The 24,999-nt window shown below is 38.7% G+C and overlaps 3 protein-coding genes across 4 annotated transcripts in view; 1 reads left to right on the top strand and 2 right to left on the bottom strand.

Annotated features, from left to right (window-relative positions):
• The window catches only part of LOC132706636 (potassium channel subfamily K member 18-like), a 203,826-nt gene that overhangs the window by 178,519 nt on the left and 308 nt on the right, over positions 1 to 24,999 (bottom strand). The gene's annotated exons all lie outside the window — the stretch shown is intronic.
• LOC132706406 (uncharacterized) lies at positions 5,018 to 7,396 on the bottom strand. The gene is made up of 4 exons (XM_060677736.1): positions 6,612 to 7,396; positions 5,515 to 5,614; positions 5,209 to 5,463; positions 5,018 to 5,145 (listed from the first exon to the last, which is right to left on the bottom strand). Exons 1-4 carry the CDS (start codon positions 7,367 to 7,369, stop codon positions 5,092 to 5,094), a joined length of 1,167 nt encoding a protein of 388 aa, XP_060533719.1. The 5' UTR covers positions 7,370 to 7,396; the 3' UTR covers positions 5,018 to 5,091.
• Positions 20,457 to 23,066, top strand: LOC132706499 (uncharacterized). Its single transcript, XM_060677852.1, has 3 exons — positions 20,457 to 20,514; positions 20,566 to 21,426; positions 21,472 to 23,066. The coding sequence occupies exons 1-3, from the start codon at positions 20,457 to 20,459 to the stop codon at positions 23,064 to 23,066; spliced, it is 2,514 nt and encodes an 837-aa protein (XP_060533835.1).

The following is a 24,999-nucleotide window of genomic DNA, read 5'->3' as shown; positions in this document are numbered from 1 at the left end:
CGTACTTGACTTAGAATTTAATTATTTGGGGTTTTGTTAGGAAAGATACTCAACAATATTTTTATATATGTTTAAATCAAAAATAAAATTACAAATTATTTTTATTACTTAAAATTATTCACATAATATATCACTATCACTATCGCTATCATCGCCTGTTCTAATTATTATTTGTTCTATATTATTTGCAATATGGATATACGATTGTTTTGCTTTTGTTTAATAGAATTTTCCCAACTTTGTGGAGGGATGTTAAAAACTTCAGTTGCTGTAAGTTTGAGGACATTGGAGTTAACACGGGGAAAAACATTGTTACAACGAATGGCAGATTTCAGTTGGTGCCAAACATGTTCAATGGGATTAAATATACAGTGGAAAAACTGTATGCCCTAGATTTTTTGCATAATTGTCACAGACGTATTCTTTTTGTAGGTTCAGGCTTTGTAGAACCTCAATTAATTGCTGTTTGGTATAATCTTTGTGAAAATAAATGTCTTTATTATACATGCATTTTTGGATTGTTGCTTTTGTGTCACATGAGGAAGGGGTTTTTTTAGTCAACTGTCTACTGTGATAACTTGCATTGTCCATTACAATTACCTATTAGGAGGAATGTTTGGAACTAGTTAGTTTTTCATAATAATCCAGAGAAGAATCTTTAATATTTTTCGTAGACATAGAAAGTCCATTTGGAACCCAACCATCTTTAGAGCCAGCATGCAAAATAGTTATTCTTTTACCTCTTTTTGATGGCGCGTTTGTTTTACACTTATCAGTTGAGTCAACCCATCCCTTTTCCGGGGTATCATAAGTATCCAACCAGGTTTCATCCAAGCAAATAATTGGCCTTTGTTGTTCTCTGTAAATCCTAATTTTTGCTAGATATTCCAGTCGCCATTTCCGAATTCCAAAAGATTCCATTAAAACTTGCCTTTTGTCAATTTTTTTAAATCTAAAATCCATGTGTTGAATACACTACCATACACTAGACTCGCACATATTTTGCATAATTCGCACACGATTGAACACACGCTGTATTACACACGAAGTAAGAGTGATTACTTATAAACTTAAACTAAGTAGTATATTAAACACAGGTAGGTATAAAATTATTTTCTATTACGGACCACAAGTTTACCTGAATTTAAATTCCGAAACTTTAGGTAATAATCTTGTTACATTGTATATTAATGACCACCCTTGGATAATCCCATTCAATAGCAATTGGTCACTTTCTTATATCTATGAACAGACCATACTTTATGTCGAAATACAAATAGTATGGGGCCTTCGTTTGATTGATTCGGTTGACCTCAATGTGACAGAATTAAAACCATAAGTTAAACTTGGAGGTACCCAGACATGAGTAGGTATTATACCTATTGGACCTATCTAACTACTTACATAATTATTTTTCTTCTGTTAAATTTTGCAGACAATATAAAAATAAACGTATCTAAATAAAAACACTTACTTTTGCTCGCTGCATCTAACTACGAGGATACTTATATTTGCCTCTTTGTTTGTTCCCGATCTACTTATCGTTTTTTTTAAACATAGATCGCCTGAATCCTCTTCATGGGCCTTCAAAATTGGCAAACTTAAAAGCACTTCCTACGAAATTAAGAGTCAATCAAATATTGCAAAGCTGAAGTTGTAATTTAATGTTTCTTGAGGGACGTCCATTAATATCAATATTATGTGGTGCGTTTGGTATGGAATCGATAAGCCTTTTCTTTAACTTTGAAGACTCAGGTGAATGGGTCGAAACTAAGGAAGTGAAATAAAGATTTTTTTCAAGCAGTGCAACATTAACGTATGACGCAAACATGAACCTCATACATACGAAATTTGACTTCCCAAATAGACCAACCTTTTTGCGCCAGAGGTTACATTGAATTGTAAAGTCAATGCCAATTATCCAGAATAGCATTTCTCTCTACCCAGCATTACATTTTATGGCCATCCTTTGATCACGAAAGATACCATTCTTAACTAATATCGCGGTAGTTAATTTAAGTAGTAGTATATTTACAGCTTCGAGTTCACTTATTACCTGGAGGCAAATTGAAATCGGACCTGCATTGAATTTTAAAAATCTGCCGGCTCGGAGGTGAGGGCGATAAATAAAAAGGTAAATTTGCGACTTTGCGAAGCCAGTTGACAAAACATCCAGTTTGTCTAGCTTGTTTATTGGCATCCCGACGAGATTTAAGCTCAGGCACTTATTGCACCGGCCGTTATTTATCACCGAACACACAAAAATCCAAGTTACCGCGATCGTTTTTGTCGAAAACCGTCGACATTCGAAATTAATGATCGGCGAGTCTAGATGTTCGTTTGTTTGTTCATTCGCGAAATTGACGTGTTATCACGACCATAAATATTAGATAAACAGAATTTATTTACATTAAGAAGACGAGAAGATTTAGTTTTATGCATAAATTTACTTAAATATTAAGTATGATGAAAGCTCTCACCTGCGGGATGGCATTACGTGCGAAATATTTTCGTTGAAAATATTTTTAAAAAATGCACAAAAGAAAAGGACCATTGGGGTAGCAAAAGTCTGTTATATACAAAATATATTGTATATATATTCATATTTTATGTTGCATTTTACGTACATCAGTCCGTCGGTATTTTTTGAAACAAGCAGACTGGATATTTGTTATATGTTTCTTATAAAAACATAAACCTTATACAACAATTTTCTTTTTTACATTTCCTCAATGAAAATGGCACACTGTCTTAGAAAAACAATTGAATAACAGCAAGTTGGTACTTGCAAATTACAAATACCAGACGGAATAGAATAAGTCCAAAGCTTCGACGGCTAGGAAACTGAGAGCATACTCCGATTTCACCAACCCCCACAAATCAACCAATAGGACCCAGTTTCCTATTAAGTGTTCCAAATTTCGGTGATTTTTGCCTTTAATGTTGGAACTGCACGCTGAGGATTGTTACGCAAAGTCTTTTTCATCCGATGCCATAAAGTTTCAATAATATTCAAGTCGGAGCTACTTGATGGCCACGATAAAACTTTCATATTATAGTCCCCAATCCACTTTTTTGTTGTTTTCGTACTATGGCAGGTCTTGTTGAAACATAAAATTTTCATTTCCCAAAAGTTCGTTCTATTGATGGAATCAAACTTCTTGATAAAGTTTGTTGGTATTTTTCTGCATTTACAGTACCATCAATGAACTCGTAGTTGCCAACCCCTTTACCACTCATACACCCCCATATCATAACACGCTGGGGAAAGTTTACCGTGCGCTTTAGACAATCTTTGTGAAAGGCTTTTGATTTTGTACGAATCGCCCTTTTTCGAAAATCGCCTACACACACAGGAAAAATTGTAAGCTTACCTTATAAAAACTCAAACCAGACTTAGGCATTCATTGTCTACAACATTCCCTGGAGACATTTAAGTTTGCTTGAATTTGTCGTAAGACGCGTCTGCTAGTTTTACAGTGATTTTACGGGGTCGGCCTGAACTTTTACCACGAACGCTAACACTAGCTGTTTCTCCATACTTTTTTATAGTATCCCCGACTGTTGATTTTGCAATACTCAAGTCATTTGAAATTTTTTGCATTGATTTACTTCTGCAGTACTGAGATATGATAATTTCTCGCACTTTTTTGTTTGTTGCAACACCACACGTCATTTTCTTATCAACTGTTATACAAACTTGAAAGGTACAACCAGAACTGACATCGCATTTATCTAAGCACACTACATTTTACCATCAATGCATGGGTAGCGTTGATTTCTTGGTCAATAAATATTCGCGTCCGAATATTTATTTGTCAGCAAATTTGGTATGTTTCCGTTATTTTGCTATGAAGTTCATGCAAAATAAAAAATAATTCAAATAAACTGATCAATTGAATATTGAATATTTTCATATGGTTCTGAATCATGGCTAGACTATCCACCATTTGCGGCCAACAAGTCCTTTGGACAAGGTATTTTGTACTAATATGGCAGGCAATTTGGAACAATTGATCGTTCAGGGAAATGTCGAATGCAAAAAACCTAGGGACAGATTCTCATCACGAAAGGAATGCAATGCAGACAGATGATTTTACTTGTACATGACGCCACAATCCTGCAGTCGTGAATATACGACTAAAAAGGCTAAGAAGCGGCCTTAGATTAGCTTAAGTACTAGCGGGAGAATTTTTTATATTTTAAGTAAGTTTGTTTGTATGGCTTTTCGTAATTCGTTACGGTGCTAAACCAGGAGAATATTGTCAGAAATATTCGATTCAACGTTCCTTAAACTGAAACAATTTCCGCGGAAGAAGTATTAATTAATGAAGGATAACGGACGTCTTCGAGGATGTAGGAAGGCCGTCGGATATCCGACCCTTTGGGGCGACAATGGCGGACGCTTTTGTCTTAAAGTCCCATGGTGGCCGGTTTGTCTATTAATTGTAAGCGCTTGATTGTCCTCAAGGACTAAATTCGCAGGGCCCTGGATTTTGCCAAGAAGTGTAATTTATTCGTCAATTGTGTTTCAATATATCAAAAATATAATACACAAAATTATAAATAATTTATGTCCACGGCAACGATATATTTTTTTGTGAAGCGGGTAGGCCCCCGGGGTCCCGATTTATTTCCATTTTCGTAACCGACGACGGTCGTTAAGCTTAAAAAATTATACAATATATAAAGTCAAAAAGCAGCCCGCGGGGTCCCGCAATAATAAGAAATAAAAACGATAATATTTCGTGCCTACTTTGTCGACCCCCGAGGCCCGCCCCCGTTAAAAGTAACGGGAGCCGAAAAGGCATTTCCGCCGATTTAAAAAATGAGATGGCTTCCGGGCGAGGTAGGCCGGGGTTCGGGGGACGGGGGGGCGCGGGCGAGAGCGCGTTTTTCATTATAATGCCCCTTTGTGAACATCAGAAACAATTTGTAAATTAAAGGCGGGAAAGGGGAGCGGGGCGGGGATCGGATCGGAAAACGGGAATCAAAAAATAAAGAAAAGACGACGAAACCTGAGATGAAATAATTTTATTCCGTTTTTATTATCTCCCCTCCGTTGTCCGTTAATCGTTTTTCATATTGCCGTCAGTTGTACTTCTTCGCCATTATGCCACAGTAGGAATACGCCGCTTTCATTATCTGGAAAAAACGAATCCCCCCCCTTCGCATTGGCTGTTCGCTCCTCACCAAAAATTAAGTTACCCTTAGCGACGACTGGAGCGTCATTTCGTCGAAAGGGCCTATGGTCAGCGCCACTGGTTTCCGTACTCTCACAATCATCATCAGCAGTATTTTCTTGACGTCCTCAGTTTGCTCGTACCACGGACTTTCGTAGATCGCGTCGCTTAGTCCGAGACTCTGGATTTGGACTTCGTTGGAACACCAACCAATGGCGAAAATGATGGTGATCAAGCGACAGGCGTAAAACGACGTGGTAAATTGGGTGGTATTTTCCGCCTGAAAAGTATGTCTATCGCGACAAACTTTCGAGAGGAATCCGACACGTACCCGCAGCAGAAGAATCAGCACCAGTCCTATGTTGAGCGAGCTGAACAGAAAGTCCATCAACATCAGGTACTTCACCGAAGAATTTAGTTTGACTCCGAACCTAAAATGATCAACTCTTACGTCTGGATTGTGGTAATGGAACTTCAAAAGAGTCGAGGTTTACAACACCAACAGGGCAAAGCAGTGCTTCGATTTCGCACTGAAGAATTCATAACTGAGAATCTTGTTTCAGACAAACAGAAAACTTGACCAGCCAGTTTTCTACTTGGAACGCTTCTGAAATTTAAACAAATGATACTGCATTCAACCTCAAAATCGAATTGAGTAAGGAGTGAACGAATTCATCTCCTTCCTATGATGAACGAGACTTACGCTGCCATTTTCGAATTCAAAAACCTACTGAAACTTCAACTCATAGGAATGATAAGGCGACCTAACCCCAATCAAGCAAAACACAGTCGCTTGTAACTGAACTGCTACTTCGATACTCCAGAAAAAAATCAAACTCATTACAGTCGACTAGGAATTTCGATTTCAGCCAAATTGGTACTACACTTGTAAACCGAGTGAACGAACTCATCTTCAAGCAAAGAAATACAAACAATTATGTAAAAGAGAATGCATTTAAATTCAAGAGCTTGACAGAGCACCACTTCGATCGCGGTTGCACAAAAATAGAGTCAGAAATGGAATAGAAAACTTACCCAGCCATATTTGTACTACTTTGAACGCTGCTACAACTGTAACTCAAGGTAATGATACTGCAGAAAAAGCAACCTTCCTGGATAAAGATTTTCCTCTCTCAGCCAAATTGGTACTTTACATGCTGGTAAGAAGTAAACAAACTCAAATTCTTAAAAAAACAGTATTAAAGTCAAGCAAAAGCATTTTTTTAAATTCATAGTTCCAGAAACACAAACTAGAAATGTTTTTCTTTCACAAAAGATATAAAAAAAAATACGTTAAATAAAAATTCACCACCATTAAGAACCTGCTTTCAAACGAAAACCTTTAAAGAATATCCTTATCGAATAAGGCGGGAAGGCAGTTGTGGTACTTACTAGTGGAGCTTTCTAAAATACCTCAAAACGACTTACAGGATCGCGTTTTGATGTTCGACGACGAGACTTCTCAAGTTTTTCAACGCATCTTCTGTCGACAACATTCTCAGCTTGATCTGCAACGTCTTGAATACAGATGAAGCGAAAACGATACACGTAATAAAAATGCACTGGGTTGAAGATCCGACAAAGAGAATCCAAGCGGTGGTGAATGCGTGCAGTATCGCCAGCAACCTTTCGTGATCCTCGGTGTTTACCTTCGCGTAGTAAAGCTCATAGACGAAGTGTTTCTCGAGACTAGCGTTGTAGGATCTGTTGTACTCTTCCACGTTGGCTCTTTGCATTGCATTCGCCATGACTGCAGACACGCTCAGACCCACGGTGATGCTGAATATGCCGAGGTTGATCCTTTCGGCAAAACGGATCTGAACCAGGTGACACCGGAACAGCTCCTGATTGTTTGACATTGCCATCCGGCGTTCTTCCTCGACGATGTAAGAGAGGATTCGTTTAAATTCGCTAGATTGACAAAGTACCGCTTTGATCGCGGTGATATAGAATGAAATCAGGTAAGCGAAGCTACCGAAAAGTAATTCGGCAGAAGACTTTTCAGCGACCAGTATGAGGAAACGTATCAGCATGGACGCGACGAACGCGGCAAAGAAAACATGAACAAATGCGGAATACAACGCGTAGAATTTTCGTACGGCGGCTCGCGAAGTGAAAGGAAGCCGCCATATTCCCGCGACGATCATGCCGTAACGCGAAAGGGCTAGGATCTGCCGGTTTTCCATGACGTAGCTGAGATAAGAGTCGATGGATCGTAACGTATGGAGTTTTTTAATAAATTAAGACATCAGCCACTCAAGCGGCAATACAAAATTTAGGAAATGACAGGGGGGACGAAAATTATAAGTTGACGCAGTGTTATTTTATTAAATATTCGCGACGCCAGGGACGGCTTGGCGCAGCATCGATAGAGCCCAAAAAAATCCAAACATGAAATAAATAGATAAAGTTTGGTGCGTTTGTTTAACTGTTCGTTTTTTCCCCTCTTTCAAATAATATAGGGTGTGTTAAAGAATATAATAAATACAAGCTGTTAAGTGAGCAATTGAAGCTGTCCAATTGAGATTGAGATTGACAATTGAGATTCCTAAAGAAATTTCTAACTAATTTTAATTAATAATTTGCAAATTTCGCGGTTAAACGATTTCTTTATTATTTACAAGAGTGCGGTCCTGAAATACGACAAGCGAAAACCTCCATGCTATAAGACACGAATTGCCCCGCCTCTGTAGTCGCGTGATTCTGTTGTTTAAATGTCTTGCCCTGTAATTAGGGAAATAAAAGGCTTTGACGTACAAAGAGCCCTCGGTTTTTTCTTTGAAACGAAATTACATGAAAACCGATGCACTTGTCGATCGCACCGCTTCCAGAAAAACCAGCGCACACGCAGGCAGTCGGTATTTGCGGTCCTTCATCTCTGCGAGTCGAGCGACACGATTCGGGGTGAGCTTTTCAGATTTAAGGCACGTAGATGGAGAGCAGGACCCCAATCCGACGTCTATTATCATTCTTCGATCATCTATTTCGTTAGAATTAGAATTTGCAATAGTCACTATTTAAACTAGGCTTAAACACGTTCCTCTATCACTTTTCACAAAACTTCTCTCTTACGGCTTATTCCCGCTAGCTGACACCAAGACCCATAAAAGCAAGAGAGCTAATAGATAGCTGGAGACCTTTAGGGACGAATTATATTTCATCCCGCCAATAATATTCAAAAAGAAGAGATCATCCTCTCGTCTCACCTTATCGCCGCCTTTCCGTGTCATTACATCTTCTTACGCGTTTTATCTCGGCAAAATTTAATTAAAAAGATCTGAAAAAGGCAATTAGCGAAAGCCCGGAGTTTCGCCGTTGCCCCCGGTGGAAAAAGAAATCCCGTTTTGTTTTCGACGACGCTTTTAAGCTCGTTTAAGGTAATTTGGTGATAATTCAGTCGGAAATAAAACTCGACAACGTTCCAAAGTCTAGGTTGAAGCGCACAGATAAATATTCACATCATAAACTCTAAAACTTTAAACAATATGAATTTTAAAACGTTTTTTCGATAAAAAAAAAGTGCTCTTAAGAGGCTCTTAAGACGGTACCGTAAATAGGCACCAAGGTGAACATTGTAACAAATGACACCCCACTCAGTGTGTTTCAAATGGAAATCCCATACATGCAAGAATTTGTGCAAAGACAAGTGGACCAATGGAATATTCACACTACCCTACTTTTTGCTCCTCGCCAATGTAATTTAGATTGCTACTATCTGTGGCTGCTTTGTCGCAGTTACAAAAAGTTTCCTCTAAATTTTACTTCTGACTTCTCTTCACTTGTATTGGGTTACTTGGAATATTTCAAAGTCATGGATCACTGGGATATAAAGGAAAACTAGGAGACAGTTGAGCACGTCTCGTGCAAGAAGGTCTGATGCCCAATATTTGCCAGAGCACCAGAGGAAAGAATCTCTTTCCAGGTTGATGAACTTCATTAGGAAAACTGACGAGCTAACTTAAAGACGCATCTGAGTCGCATACGGACTGATGGGACGTCAGCACCAAGTGTTCCTGGAGCAAGATCCGTTCATTTTCAACCGGAAAATTCTAGAATAACCTCGACGGGAAAGGTCGCGCGGTTTTATTTCCGCAGCGCTGAGATTGCGAATAAACCAACTTCGACTCTTTTATTTCGCGTAATTTTAATTTCGGAGCGTACCGTAACGATGTTTTCTTTCCAATCTCCCGATTCCGCTTTGCTAAACTAAACCCAATTACGTCAAATTACAAGGACTCCGTAATTGTGACCGGTCCTGGGGCTCGAAATCAGTTTAGGAAATTATTAATACTCGAATAGAATCCTCGCCCGTGGTTGAATAAAAAATTGAACAGGATTTCGATCTGGAAATTGCGAATTTTGTTTGCGCAAACTTCGATCAAAAGTTCAGACCTGCTCAACGTCACTTATCGCCGTATTTGACTGCTTCCAGGCGGTAGAGACAAATGCGAATATCAATCGTAAACTTACGGTAAGTTTCGCTAGCTTGGCAACGTCGCATTACGAAACTGCGCTATCGAAAAGCAACAGCGTACCAAAAACAAAATTCCGATTTCACTGAGCAGTTAAAGTGCTAAAAATAAAATAATTTATTGGCCAAACATGTATAAACAATACATTTAAAGTTGTCGGTGTGAATTTTCGAACTAAACATACCATATATAAGGGGTGTTTCTTTTTCGATGTATAGAACTTTAAGTTACAATAAAACAACGATGACATGAATTTTATTTATCCGAAAGATCATCTTGTGGCATTACAATTTAAATATGATTTCTAGCATATGACCGCCACGGCTGGCGCGGATTTGGTCCAATCTGGACGTCCAATTTTCGATGACTTTTTCCAACATTTGTGGCCATATATCGGCAATAACACGGCGAATGTTGTCTTCCAAATGGTCAAGCGTTTGTAGACCAATAGACCAATGACTTTATATAGCCGCACAGAAAGTAGTCTAGCGGTGTTAAATCACAAGATCTTGGAGGCCAATTCACATGTCCAAAACGTGAAATTAGGCGGTCACTAAATGTGCCTTTCAAGAAATCTATTGTGGCACGAGCTGTGTGACATGTTGCCCCGTCTTGTTGAAACCACATCTCCTGGACGTCATGGTTATTCAATTCAGGAATGAAAGAGTTAGTAATCATAGCTCTATACCGATCACCATTGACTCTAATGTTCTGGCCATCATCGGCGCACCAAACAGCCAGTTTTTCTGGATGTAACGGTGTTTCGACATACACTTGAGGATTAGCTTCGCTCCAAATGCGGCAGTTTTGTTTGTTGACGAAGCCATTCAACCAGAAGTGCGCTTCATCGCTAAACAAAATTCGCTTATGAAAATCGAGAACAACGGCATTCTTGTTTTGGGTCCATTCGACGAATCTACGCCTTATTTGATGATCGTTTGGCTTCTATTCTTGCACGAGTTGGATTTTGTAAGCACGTAAACCAAGATCCTTACGCAAAATCTTCCATAAAGTGGATGGACACAGATCCAATTCCTGTGCTCGATGGCGGATGGACTCATTCGGGTCTTCCTCAATGCTACGCTCTACAGCAGCAATAGCTTCTTCTGTAGGCACCGTACGGCGTCTCTGGGGATGCGAGTTATCAATAAGAGTAAACGTGGTGCGAAAACGTTCCATGGTTAATCGAATTAACTGCTCCGATGGACGATTTCGTCGACGATGAAGCAGTGCGCGATACGTATTCCGTACAGAACCATTATTTTCGAAATAAAATTGCACTATTTGCAAGCGTTGTTCAGGCGTGAGTCTATTCATGATGAATTGCCAAACCAACTGAGAATAAATCACTTGACAGCTGTTAAATAGGTCGCCATCTTGAACAGTAATGCCAACTTAAAGTTCTATACATCGAAAAAAAAACACTCATTATAACAAACCGTTTACGTATCTAAAATCTAAAATTCAGAGCTTTCGAAGTTGCATTCAAAAACATTTTATTTTTTATACAGCTTAATATCAATGAAGTTAATGGAGCATTGAGTTTTGTTTACAAGATGATAGGGATCCTTATTTTGTGCACAACACAAAGTTCGAAGAAAAGAAGACAACCTCTGATTTATTTTCATTCAATTTATTACGGTTCTACCCAAATTAAGTATTGTTGTGTTATCTGCATATAAAAAAACTATACAGAAAAGAATTGAACCCAGTATTGAGCCTTGTGGCACTCCAAGGGAAACAAATTGTGCTTCAGAAACATCACCGTTAGGTAACGTAACAATTTGTTGTCTGTTGTTAAGGTAAGATTTAGAAAAGTTCAAACTTTGAACCCTTATACCGTAATATTCAAGTTTATTTACAAGAAACTCATAGCAGACGCAATCAAAAGCCTTCGACAGTTCCAACAAGGTCATACAGGAAATAAGCTTCCTAGGTAGAATGGAATATACGATTGCCACATTAGTTTTGTACATTTACTTAACTTTACATTGATAAGTTATTATTATTTCAACACCATAAAGGATCGCTCATCCATCGGATTGAAGACGACAATGCGATCTCCGATTCGGCTGGCTGTAAATATCGCAAGTCCCTCTCCTGTGGTGGGATGTCATACAAGAGCGTTTCGTCCGCGCTCCGAGGCATCGAGTTTTTTTGTCCGTCAAGTCAAATAGAGAGGAAAGCAAACAGAAATTATCCGTTTGCATAGTCTATTCCGCCTCCAGGCACGATTGCTTTCATATTCGTTCTACTCGGCGTTCAAGTGCGCGGCTACCCAAATACGAAAAACACAGAACAGAGAAAATATTTTATGAAGTTTTGTGCTCTTAATACCGGGAACTAGATACGTAGCACGTCTCATTAGAAGAATAAAAACCTCTAAAAACTACAATGCAAGAAATAAACGAACTCTGAAATGCATTTAGTCTAATCTATTCTAAAAGATAGCTTAACCTTTAAGTCTCAAAGAGGGCAAATGTACCAAGAAACAGCTAACCAAAACTAAATATAATTAAAAATCGCCAGATATTTAAGGTAACCAAAAGTGATCATATTAAAGTATCTGTCCTAACTTGAAATGGAAGATAGACGCATATTTAATTTCGTTCTTTTCTTTTAAGAAACTTTGATGTTTTCAATTTTCAATTAGTAATTCTTTGCCGTGTCTGTGGTGCATTGGGATACAGGATGAATACAGTTTTATATTTTATAGATGAGTATTGCTTTAACGTGTACTAATAATGTATATTGTAATTTCGTCTTAGAAAAGCCGATACGAATTGAATTGAATTGAATATACGAGGTGTGTGTGTAAAAAATGGAATAGAGTGCTCCAAAATATTTGAAATGTTGATAACGGCAAATGGTGAATCTACGTTGTTGACCAAAGAAAAACGATTATAAGTGTGTATAACCTCGCTCTGGGCGCTCCACCACGTCAATAACTGATGAAAGCGTTGAAGAGGCGAAACAAATGGTGTTGAAAAACTATTAGAGAAGCGGCTGAAGACGTCGAAGTCTCTATTGATTCGTAACATGCAATTTTTTCCGAAGTTTTGGATAGGAAACATGTAGCAGCAAAATTTGTTCCGAAACTGCTCAATTTTGAACAGAGCATCGTAAATGGCGACGAATCATATATGGTTATGAGGTCGTAACCAAAGCCCAATCGTCCCAACGGAAGAACCCAGAATCGCCAAGACCGAAATAGGCACGTCAAGTTTGATCAAATGTCGAGGTTTTGCTTACTGTTTTCTTCTTACCACATTGTCGTACGGTCCATAACTGAAGTAATACGAAGGAAACGTCCGGAAAACAGTTCATGGATTTTACATCACGATAATGCACTTGCTCACTCATCGTTGCTTGTCTCTTTGGTCACAAGCAAAACCACAATCATGCCTCAGTCACCATATTCACCGGATATGGCTCACTGCGACTTCTTCCTGTTCCCAAAACTCAAGAAACCCTTGAAAGGAAGGATGGCCATACCAGAAAGTGCTTACCAGAAGTGCATCGAGAATTGGAAAAAACGTTAGTACTAATGTGTAACTTTTGATAAATAAATAATTAATTTTTGATAAAACTTAAAAGTCACATTACTTTTTGAACATACCTCGTCTACTGAATTTGGCGAAAATGGACGTGGATGTAGTCTCCCTACCCCCTAATTTAAGGTGCACCACCAAAACAACAAATTATTACTATTAATAAATCGATCACGTCTCAATCGCACTATGACCGCCTATGCCTTTATTAAGCCCTCTTGGGCTACGGTCCGGTCCTAATTGCCGGACTAGACCCTCTCTAATTCGACCACAATTTACATCGAGATGAGTAAGTGTTTCCATGTTTTGGAGCGAGCGATCCGACCCCACCGTACCCCCAATGCTCGATAGGCATCAGTCAAGAGGGTTGCCTACCCCTCCAACACGTATCGAGTGTATCACATATTTGGAAGGTTTATTAGAGGAAACTTGATAAAGTTCGACTCTGGACGCCCACAATCGAATTAGACGCTCGGCGCAGATACAAGGTCAATCAACGTCGATCAGAATGGGAGGGATTATAAAATTTTGCACATGGGCTTTCAAATATCACGACTTAAGTAAATACAGGATTCGTCGTGTGTTATCTACTGTTAAATATCGGATCCCGACTAAATTTTGCCTTTTCTCATTGGATTTTGTTTAAAAAAAACAAGAATGAAGCACACGAAATGAAAAGGTAAGATGCAGGTTCCCGTTGCCCAAAAACTAACACCGGATCATAAAATGGCAGAAACTTTTTGGTAATTTCCGAGGACTATTTTCTTTTTAGGCCAACGCGGTTCCGAAACAGTCATAAATAAATTCGGGATCGATCGAGACCGAAGGCACCAGCTCGATAATTAGGTCCTAATTGAATTTTAAGCGGCCGTCGATTTATCGGTCCTTGACTGCCTATCAAATGCAGATTAAGAACTGCCGATGCCGACATTTTCGCGTGAAACTCCAGGCGACAGGCGCGACGGTGTTTTGTTTCGCCAGCTATCCCGAAGTTTGCCAATATGTGGCGCTAAAACTATATGTTATAATGTTGTCCAATACTGGCGTATGAAAATTTTCCTTGTTTAATCGCTATTAAGTATAAAAGCAAGTAAAACACAAAATGTAAGCGGCATCTTTTAATAAAACGAATAAAAAAACAGCTGCCGCTGATATGCACATCACACAGAAGAAAATATTTGTACCATAGCCGCCAGTGTTGGAAGATTTTTTTTTCCAAAATTCGCGGTGCCACACACGCCATGTTGTGATGGGCAGGTTTCGTTTTGAACGAGTGAATTGGTCGCTTAGATCGTGAGGATTAACGCAGTTAGACTGTTTTTTGTGGTGCTACGTCTAATATCAAATGGCCAGGATTGATTTTTAAGCGCTGATAAAAATTTCATTCTTTTTGCTATTTTTCGTTTTTTTTTTTTTTTTGAAAAAGAAAAATCAAACGTTTGATGAATCACAAAGTAATCCTAAAATATAATTTAATAGAACTTAATTGTTCTATCAAGTGAACGCGATTTTCATTAAAAAGATAATTTTCGTTTAAGTAGTTGTTTTCAATTAATATAGGGCAGCCGTCGCCAACCTGCCTCTCGCGAGCTACACCTATTCTGGTAGCTCTCACAACGACTTTAATTTTCATAATATTAAAAATAAACAATTCCACAAAAAATTCTAATTGTCATAATATTAAACATAAACAGCGGCAACGTTGCGGTGAAAGATCTGCAGGATCAAGGAATCGGCTGGAACCGACCAGCCGGAGCAGCGCCTTAGTGTTCGAGAGCGATCTGGATTGTGTGTGTCGGCGCGACGACATTGCGCGGTGCGTATTTATGCGGTTAGTAGAGAACAACAAAAAATAATATTAATATTAAGAACAAATATCGCAATCGACTTGCAGATGAACATTTGGATAATTATGTTGGCTGTATCAAATTATACTGCAAACATTAAAAAAAATATCGATGAGTCTGAGTGTCAGCATTCTTATTGAACGTGCTCAATGTTTATGTTCATGATAGTGCGTTACTTTTTTGTTGTTATTATTAACTATTTTTAAATCTTACGTGACATGCCGTTGTGGCTGGATAAAAGTTTGCGTTTATTTTTCACACCTTCATTTCGTAGGTAGGGATGTAGCTATGAACCAGTACGTACTAGTAATATTAGTTATATAGTAATAGTAATATTAACAGCTAAAAATAAATAGTAAAATAAATACATATAATGATAAATTAACTGTGTATTATTTCATTTACGCTGCGTTACGTGGCTTCCGTGCGGGTAGCTCAATGTTTATTCCAACATTAGCAAAGTAGCTCAGCATATCGAAGAGGTTGCCGACCACTGATATAGGGGGATTCAATTCTGTAATTCAGAACAAGACCTCTATCTGTTTTTATGAACCTGTCGCATGGATTGCGGAGTAATGCGCAACGGCAAAAGTTCAAAAAACAACAAAAATAAATAAATAATAATAAATTTGAATATTAATGGATAGCTTTCTAGCACACTGTACAATATACTGTACAAAACATCAGCAAAAGATACAATACATTGAATCACTAAAATGAAACTAACACACTGACGTCAGCAACCATTGGATTCGTAGCAACATCGTAGCGTTTGATGACCTTGCAATGTTGCTAAATATCCACACATTCTAGGATACTCATAATTTAATTGAGAGCAATACCGGCGATTAAACGGCAACGCTGTCAAATTGATCACGTTTAACAGTAAACAGTTCAGTTTATATTTTTTCGGGTCCGCCGCGTGGGCTGAATCAAGTTCCCCCATTTTAAATTGAAAAGAAAATTCTTGGCTTCCCCGGACGGAAATAGCTCCAAATAAAAGCGTCGCAAGAGTCTTCGTTCGTTTGTGCGGATATTTTATTCATGAGCGTACAATTCTAACGGCTTCCGTGTGTTGCCTCCGCCACTGTTTAAATTACCGCCGGCATTACGGCGGATTAAAAGGGGACGTTTTAAAAAAATAACTCCTTCCACCCTCCTCGAAGGGTCGCAAATTTCAAGGGTCGACCTCCTGCGGTCTGTTACTTTCAGCCCCGAGGACAACCAGATAAATCCAAAGTTCGGCGCGTCTGTTGTGGATCTCGTCCTGTTAAACCCTCGTCCTTTCCTCCGTCTCATTGGATGTCGCGTCGTAAACTTACAGGCAAAAAAACGGTCAAAATCTCGTGCAACTGTATTTCCAATGCTTCAAACGGATTAATCAAAAGCAGTACTCCCAATGTTAACGTTCGAAACGCTAAACCACGTCTCTATAAAAAAAGAACTCGGAGTCAGAGGAAACATGAACTCGTGCGTAGAGACGCGGAGAGATAAAGGTTAAGAATTCTTATTCTCATCCGTATAGTGTTGAACTCAGAACCGTCCAGGGGAAGTATTATGCCCTCCGTAATTTATGGCTTATAGAGCTGACCTCCCAGAATATCACGATTGCGAAAAAATACGTCAATACTAAACTATACGAACATTGTAATCACGGCAAAACTAGTGACGAAATCCCTATAATAAATTATCAGACTTCCGAGCGCATCGCCAAAATTTCCCAGCCTGAATATGAAAGAAACAAAGTAGAGTAACAATTTATTATTATTTTTCAATATATCCCCCTTAACTTCAATACACTTATTACATATCTTTATTAACAACTCAATCCCATTAAAAAAATATTCTTTTGGTTTGTCTGCAAAATGAGCTAAAACAGCCTCTTTTAACTCAATTTCGTCGTTAAACCGCCGTCCACGTAAGTCCTTTTTCAAATATCCGAACAAATAATAGTCGCTGGGGGCCATATCTGGACTATAGGGAGGAAGATCTATCTGTTGAAACTCACAATCAAAAATGGCAGCTTGTGCAGTTTTCCTCGACGTTTTACACGTATACAGTCTCGCAATTTATGTAATAATGTTGAATAATATTTACCATTGACAGTGGTATTAGTTTCTTTCAAATATATCAAAAGAATTCCTTCACAATCCCAAAAGATCGTGGGCATCACCTTTTTTGTTGACTCTAGACTCTCCCTTACGACGCCACTCCATTGATTCTTATTTCGATAGAAGGTCATAATAGAGAACCATAGCTTCATCTCCCTTCACAATAGTTTCTATCACAGGTTTCGGTTCCGACCCACAGAGTTTCAAAAAAGACCGCGCACACTCGACACGGCGTTGTTTTTGAATAGCCGAAAGGTTTTTAGTAACCCATCTTGCACTAACCTCATGCAGGATTCCACGAACACTTGCATCAGAAAGCTTAGTAATTTCTGAGATTTCCTTGATCTTTAAACGTCGATCACTCTATACCACCTCTTCCACAATCGCAACAATATCTTCCGTTATGACCTCCACTGGTCGAGCAGTTCTTGAATCATCTTCAAGGGACTCCTGCCCCATCTGAAAACGTTTTGCCCATTCTTTCAGTACAGAATACAAAGGAGAACTTTGGCCGTACACACCATCCAGCCTCTCTTTAATAATTTTAGGTGCTAACCCTTCTTTTGTCAAAAACTTTATGACTGCTCTATACTCAATTTGCGTTATTTGCGACATTTTTTCGGACACGTCTTGTTTAAAATGCTATCAATAAAAAACTATTTGACGCAAGACTTCAATGTTTTTTTAAGATATATATTTAAAAGAATACGAAGTGTTATCGTTATACTGGAGCTGCATCTGTGTCAGGCCGGGACATTTTGGCGCTAACCTCGTATTGTAAAAAAATCAACATATATTTAATCCTAAGTGTAGGCCAATGGGTAGGTCTTTTAGACGGGTTAAGTGTCAAAATACTCAAAATACTCGGTAATCTCTTACAATATCATAAATTGGGGAACAGGAGACAAAAACAATAATTCGATTAATATACAACTTAAAAGCACGAATGATCGAAACGAAGCTGCTTGACTACCACGAAGTAACCAAGTTAGCACAATGGATTTCTCAATAGGCTACTGCAAAAGATTATATAACTATCTAGTCAGTTGAGTTTTTAAATTCAGTGGGTCCGAATATGAAATCCAACGCGAACCCCCGACTCAACCAGTCATCAAAAATGCGAAGCCAAAGGACTCTGAAAGTGACGCAATATATACCCTTACTTCCCTTTCATTTTTGGGTAATATAAAGAAGTCGTTCGCATCATCCGATGCGAGTTACATTAACGTTTCGCGCGTTACGAATTTTCCGCTTTTCCGCCGCTGAAAGGATGTGACAGATATCCGCTACGTCTTCATTCAGACCGTCTGTTATCTCATCGGAGCTTTTCCCGCTACGAAATCGATCACGGGTTCTTATTAGTTTTGGCGTCGTATTACTTTCAGCGACGCGTGTTAGACAGGGTCGAGAAGTAAGTTATGAATAATTTTAAGCAAGGGAAACGCTCCCCATCCCACCCGGTAAATATACATTTCGGGATGCGTCTGGAAAAGATATGCTATTTGACGCATTGATTTGAATAAAGATTTATTAATTCTGCTATCTAATGGGCGCAGAACCATGCTAGTTATACTACTTACAGTGTTGCACAATATGTCCTGTTTCTAAAAATTTAGGACCTGTGTTAAAATTTTGAAAAAGATTTTTAAAGATGACAAAGTCAATCTTATCCTTTAAACGTTCCTCTAATTCTCCAAAAATTAGATGGGTAGAGATACAGATGATGAGCAATTTTTTGGAGAGTAAATTAATAAATTATATCGAATGATTTTTCCTGTGTCCTCAGTGAAAACATTAGTAACAATACCATTGGGCAAAAGATATATCCAGCTAAATTTGACAAAAAAAAAATTGGAGCTTTAGGATTATTTTGGGGTTATTGACGATTTCCGTAACGCTCGTATTTAAGGCCGCCGACGCTCCACCCCCGCCGCCCCCGGATTAGCGATCGCCTCCTTGCCGATAGAGTTTACGTTCTGATTACGTTTTAATCGAACTACGAAACACGAAGGTTTTCGCGGAAACAAAAAACGTAATCTAAAGTTTCGGTGAATTCGGAGGCGGATTTTAATTCCCATTCCAGCCCTAAAAAATGGTAATCATTCTGGGATATCGTGGCTACATCTTGGGCAAGAATATGATATCTATAAAATATTCTTTTGTTAAAATACGTTTATATCAGACAGATTTTTATAAATAGGTAGAAAATTGAATAGTAATTTATTATGTGTGATATATCAACAACTAATTGTAACTAGCTCAAGATACCGTAAAACTAAACTATTTTGAAAAGGATAAAAATAATATATAAAAATCACTCTTCCTTTGGATAAATTTTCATATGAATTAAACAATAGCACAACGATAGCATTCAAATTTTCAAAAATTACAAAAAATACCATAACTATAACAAAATGAGACAAAATCACATACACTTTAGTCACGAGTTTGAATTGGTACGAGCGGGATGCAGCGGAGTGGCTGAAGAAGTTTGTCTACGTGTTGGAGACAACCACATACATCCTACTTTTTATAGGTTTATTGGTTTTGAATACATTTTTGCGAAACAGTACAAATACATTTGTTGAGTGGCATGGCCGCAATTTTCGCATTTGCTGCATTAAAGTTCAAAAATTGGCGTTTCATTTAAATTAATCAAATTGTGATTACCTAACATTCTTAGTCAATTAGAATAAAGTTTTACTCACGCTGAGAGTTTTTAATTGAAATATGAAAATCTATATGGATCACTGTTACATCCTACTTCAAGTTTGAGTTGAATAACTTAAGCACCTCACACAGTTATTTCAGAAATAAAAATGAGGTTACATTTCGAAAAAATTAAAATTGTTCAAAGAACGTAAAACTTCAGCTAACGTAGATCTTATTAAAACACACTTATTTCTATCGTCGAATCCATATATGCTATTTATGGTTTCATTAAAAAAATTAAACAGCTAGAACTCTTGGGTGCGCCTGTTTAATAATAATAATAACAATAATAATAATAATAATAATCATGATAATAATAATAATAATGTAACATAATGCGAAAGGTGTTAAACCAAAAAATCGCCATTGAACATTAGACGCAAAAATCCAGTGTTTTGTGACAACACTTCGCCGACACTGGAATCTTGACCCGTACTTACCTGCGTGAATTAAAGAATAATAATAATAATAATAATATGGCAGAGAAGACTAGAGGACAAAATTGCGACTTTGAGGAGAGAGATCGGTATACTCACTGAAACCCTTGAACCCAGAAAACCAAGTAAACGGGTCAAAAAGCATGCCGATAACGTGCAAAAAAAATACGGAGACTCTGGAAACCATACTGTGGTCGACATGTTGGATCTGCTAAAGCAGAAACTGCGGGTATACGCAAATAGACTGCGCAGATACCAGCAATCATGGCATAGAAGAGTGGATAATAACCTCTTTAACCGGAGCCCTGGTCCTTTTTGCAGAAACTTGGTGCCATCAACCACCGGGCCAATACCCGGAACCAGAAAGTATCAGGGAATTTTGGAGTGGCATCTGGCAGGTCCCTCTCAATCACAAAGTTTCGGCTGAGTGGATAAAGTGCGAACAAAAGGAGACCGAAAGAATAAAACTCATGCTGCCTCAGGTGATCGTCGTAGAGGACCTAAAGGAAGCCCTGGCGAAAGCTAAAAACTGGAAAGCCCCCGGACCCGTTGGGATACAGAACTTCTGGTACAAGAAATTCACCGCTGTCAGGTCCAAACTTGCTGACATCTTGAGCCTGATACTGAACAACCCTCAGTCTGCGCCACCCTTTCTGACGAAAGGGATGACCTACCTTCTCCCAAAGACAGACTACCCAAATAAAGATCCCTCCAAATACAGACCCATAACGTGCCTGCCCACGATATACAAAATTCTCAATGGAATAATAGCTAACAAACTATACCAACACATGGATGATAACAATCTTTTGGCTGAAGAGCAGAAGGGGTGCAGGAGGCATGCACAGGGCTGTAAGGAACAACTTGCAATTGACAACGTTGTCACCCGCAACGCAATAGCTTCCAAGAAGAATCTCTTTACTGCATATATTGATTATCGGAAGGCATTTGATAGTGCTCCGCACACTTGGCTGCTACAGTGCCTCTCTGTCTATAAAGTCGACCCCAAAATCATTAACTTTCTCACGCATGTTATGGGCCAGTGGGAGACGCAAATAATTCAGAGAGACCAGAGGACGCAAGAGAAGCCGATCAGCATAAAAATCCAACGAGGTATTTTCCAGGGCGATGCTCTGAGTGCCCTCTGGTTCTGAATAGCGTTAAACCCACTCTCCTCCGCTCTCAATAATCTCAAACAAGGATATCCACTTAATAAAGAACTTAAGCTCTCCCACTTAATGTACATGGACGACCTCAAGATATTTTCGGACACCGAGAAGGGACTAAAACGGCAGCTCAGATGCATCGAGAACTTTTCAAATGATATTCGAATGAGTTTCGGTCTGGAGAAATGTAAAGTTAGCAGACTTCATAGAGGACAGTGGCGTCAGATGGATGGCCATCAGCTTACACAACATAGTGGTGGTGGAAAAATAACGACGCTGGATAAATTTGAAACCTATGAATACCTAGGTCTTGCCCAGGCGCGAGGGATAGACTCTAAAAGTGTCAAGACGCTGCTCACGGAGAGATTTAAAGAGAGAGTCAAGCACATCTTAAAAACAGGATTGGCAGGCCGTAACATGGCGACTGCAATCAATTCCTACGCCGTCCCTGCAGTGGCGTACAGCTTCGGCATCGTCGATTGGACGCCGACAGAGCTTGATGATCTGAATAGAACCTTAAGGACAAATCTAACTAAATTCCGCGCTCACCACCCACGAGCTGGCAGAGAGAGGGTACATCTACCTCGAAACATCGGAGGCAGGGGTTTCTCGGATCTGCGAATATGCCACAAAACCCAGGTGGAGCGGCTGCAGAAATACTTCCATCAAAAAAGTGAGAGCTCAGCGCTCCACCGAGCAGTGACAGGTCTAGATAGATCACTTACACCCCTCATGTTGCAGGCCACACACTATCAGTGCGACCCTAAGTATTCAATTTTCGAGCTTGAGACCCAGTGGCGGGGAAAGGAACTACACGGCAGATACCCAAACTTGCTTGACAGTGCTGACCTTGACAAGCCCGCATCAGTTGGCTGGCTAACGAACGGCAACCTTTTCCCCGAGACTGAGGGTTTCATGTGTGCAATTCAGGATCAGGTCATACCCACTCGGTCTTATCTTAAACACATAATCAAGGACCCGACAGTAACAACAACGAACTGTCGCATATGTGGAGAGGGCCATGAGAATGTTGAGCACCTCATCAGTGGTTGTCGGATGCTGGCCCCGAAGGAGTACACCACAAGACACGACAACGTATCCAAGATAGTCCATCAGGAAATAGCCTTCAACCTTAAACTTCTAAAAGAGAAGTGTCCATACTACCGATACTCACCAGAATCCGTGCTTGAAAATGAGGGATTTAGGATATATTGGGACAGGACTGTTCAGACCGATCGCACTGTCCAGCATAACAGGCCAGATATTCTTATTTATGACAAGGCAAATAAGATGGTGACCCTCGTCGACGTTGCAATTCCCGCACCTAACAACTTGCAGAAGAAAGAACGTGAAAAAAGAGAAAAATACATACCGTTAGCGGATGACATAAAACAGACATGGCATGTCGATAGGGTTAACATTGTTCCTATAGTGATCGGTGCAATGGGAGAAATACCAAAGTCCCTCAGAACCAACCTGACAACACTCACCGTAAAACCAGGCGCCTACTTTGAAATGCAGAAGTCTGTGGTACTAGCTACCTGCAACATAATTAGAAGAGTTCTTAATCAACCTCAACTTCAATAGCGCACATTTCATGTTTTGCTACTCACCTAGCCGACATGAGAGGACTCCATCTTCCGATGAGAAAGGAAAAAATAATAATAATAATAATAATAATAATAATAATAATAATAATAATAATAATAATAATAAAAATAATAACAATAATAATAATAATAATAATGATAATAATAATAGTAATATCTAATAATAATAAAATCTTTACTCAAAATGTAATATAGAAAATAAATCGACAAGACTGCAAGTTAAGCGGATGCTTGAGATGATTTCTACAGTAATCTGTAAAAAAATGTAGTATATATTTATTCCAAAATTGAATTACCTTTCCAAACACAAAAACAAGGATAGAAATCTAGGATTATAAAAGAAATGTTGAACTATAAAAAAAGGAATATAATACATACTAGTAAAGTTAGCAAATAAGAATCTTCTTTCAGATTTTGGAAAAGGAGGAGACTGAGCTTTCCCAGAGTTACTGTATAATTTAGCTAACTCAATATATAAACGCACGCTCGAAAAGTCCTCTTCTATGACGTGGAATAGAATTTTAGCATCTTTACATAGTTAGTGGTATTATAGTAGTAGATATAGCTAATTTCTGCATCCCCTAGCATATCCGGGGGACTAAAACCTTACGATAACCTTGTACTTAGGCCTGAATAGCGGATAACCCTGTATATTTTTTTACCCTCAGCATTACGTGGCATGTTTAATATATTTATTATATCGACACGGACAGGCAGTGCAAATCGTGTTCTATTTTCCGACAATGGCCGATTCGATTGCTTTCTACTACGTCGACCGTTCTATCCATGATATATTTTTATAGCCGAAACGCCTCTATACCTGGAGTCGTAAAGCGGATTTTTATCCGACAGCCCGTTGCCGCTAGCTCCGTGGGACCTTATTGCTTTTTCATTTAGCGAAAGAACGCTAGAAGCGTTACTATAACGGGGACGCGGCGACCGAGAACCGACTATTAACGCCGGCATTATCGTTTGGGAAACGTCACGTTTTGAATTCAGAGTGTACATAAAGCGAAAGAAATTGCTGTCGGTGCAGTCAAAGGGCCGCACAGCACCCTTTGATCGTCGACGAAAAATAATGGACTCGGTCGTGGCCGACTCCCGGAAGATATCCGCGTTCCGGGCTTCCAAAGGGTTGTTGATCGTTTGAATCGGAGTTAATTTCCTGACTACATAAGCAGATTGGTGTCCACGACCAAACAGAACAGTATTCTGCTTATTTAAAATATTCTCCTTCTGGTAGCAAGTATATAGCTTTGAAATAGTTGCAACGAAACAATAGTAACTAGTTTATCTTTCAAAACCTGCTTTCATTTGAAAAAAATATTAGCTTTTTGGTCGCAAGTTATTAAGTTTTGACTCTTAGCAAGTTTGCTATTTCAAATGCGGTCTTGCTTAATTTTACAAGTTTGTATTCTACATCGAATTGTGTTTTCAAAGATGTGTCGTTTGCATTCAAAATGACTGCTCGATTGTCAATTTTGTAATAAATCAAGTCGCCTAGAAATCCCACAACAATACCAAAACAGATGTTTAAAACGGATTTTGGCAACTGGTTTCAAGTTCTTCGTTTTGATAACTTACATTTTTGATCTTATTAATTATTGGTTATTATTAATAACATATTAAAAATTGACAATTGCTCCGAGTATACGTTACTAAAACTATTCAATTCGATCATTGCTTATGCTACAAACAGGATATTGATTGATTGATTGATATTCTTTCGTTATGTTGTGTTAATTTGATTTATTAGAAAACTGTTAATAGTTAATAGATTTTTTTTAGATAAGTTCTCTAGCCATCTCTGAAAAGCTACCTTGTGGCGAAAAGAAGTCGCCAAGAAAAAGCTATGGCTAGAAAAATTCCTAGCTATTAAAATTTTATTTGTTTCGAGGATGTTAATTATT

This window comes from Cylas formicarius, unplaced genomic scaffold, assembly GCF_029955315.1.
Source record: "Cylas formicarius isolate icCylForm1 unplaced genomic scaffold, icCylForm1.1 PGA_scaffold_8__14_contigs__length_24414737, whole genome shotgun sequence".
Classification (NCBI taxonomy): Eukaryota; Metazoa; Arthropoda; class Insecta; order Coleoptera; family Brentidae; genus Cylas; species Cylas formicarius.
The sequence above is the reverse complement of the archived record's forward strand: the minus strand, read 5'-3'. Positions and strand labels throughout refer to the sequence as shown.

Bases quoted from the DNA above. Each gene is read 5' to 3' on its own strand.
- LOC132706406 (XM_060677736.1), bottom strand. From the start codon at position 7,369: ATGGAAAACCGGCAGATCCTAGCCCTTTCGCGTTACGGCATGATCGTC. The intron at 5,615-6,611 runs GTAAGTCGTTTT...TGATCATTTTAG, and splicing joins GAACATCAAAACGCGATCCT to GTTCGGAGTCAAACTAAATT. The intron at 5,464-5,514 runs GTACGTGTCGGA...CATACTTTTCAG, and splicing joins TGCTGATTCTTCTGCTGCGG to GCGGAAAATACCACCCAATT.
- LOC132706499 (XM_060677852.1), top strand. From the start codon at position 20,457: ATGCCGATAACGTGCAAAAAAAATACGGAGACTCTGGAAACCATACTG. The intron at 20,515-20,565 runs GTTGGATCTGCT...TAGACTGCGCAG, and splicing joins AACCATACTGTGGTCGACAT to ATACCAGCAATCATGGCATA. The intron at 21,427-21,471 runs GTATTTTCCAGG...GGTTCTGAATAG, and splicing joins CAGCATAAAAATCCAACGAG to CGTTAAACCCACTCTCCTCC.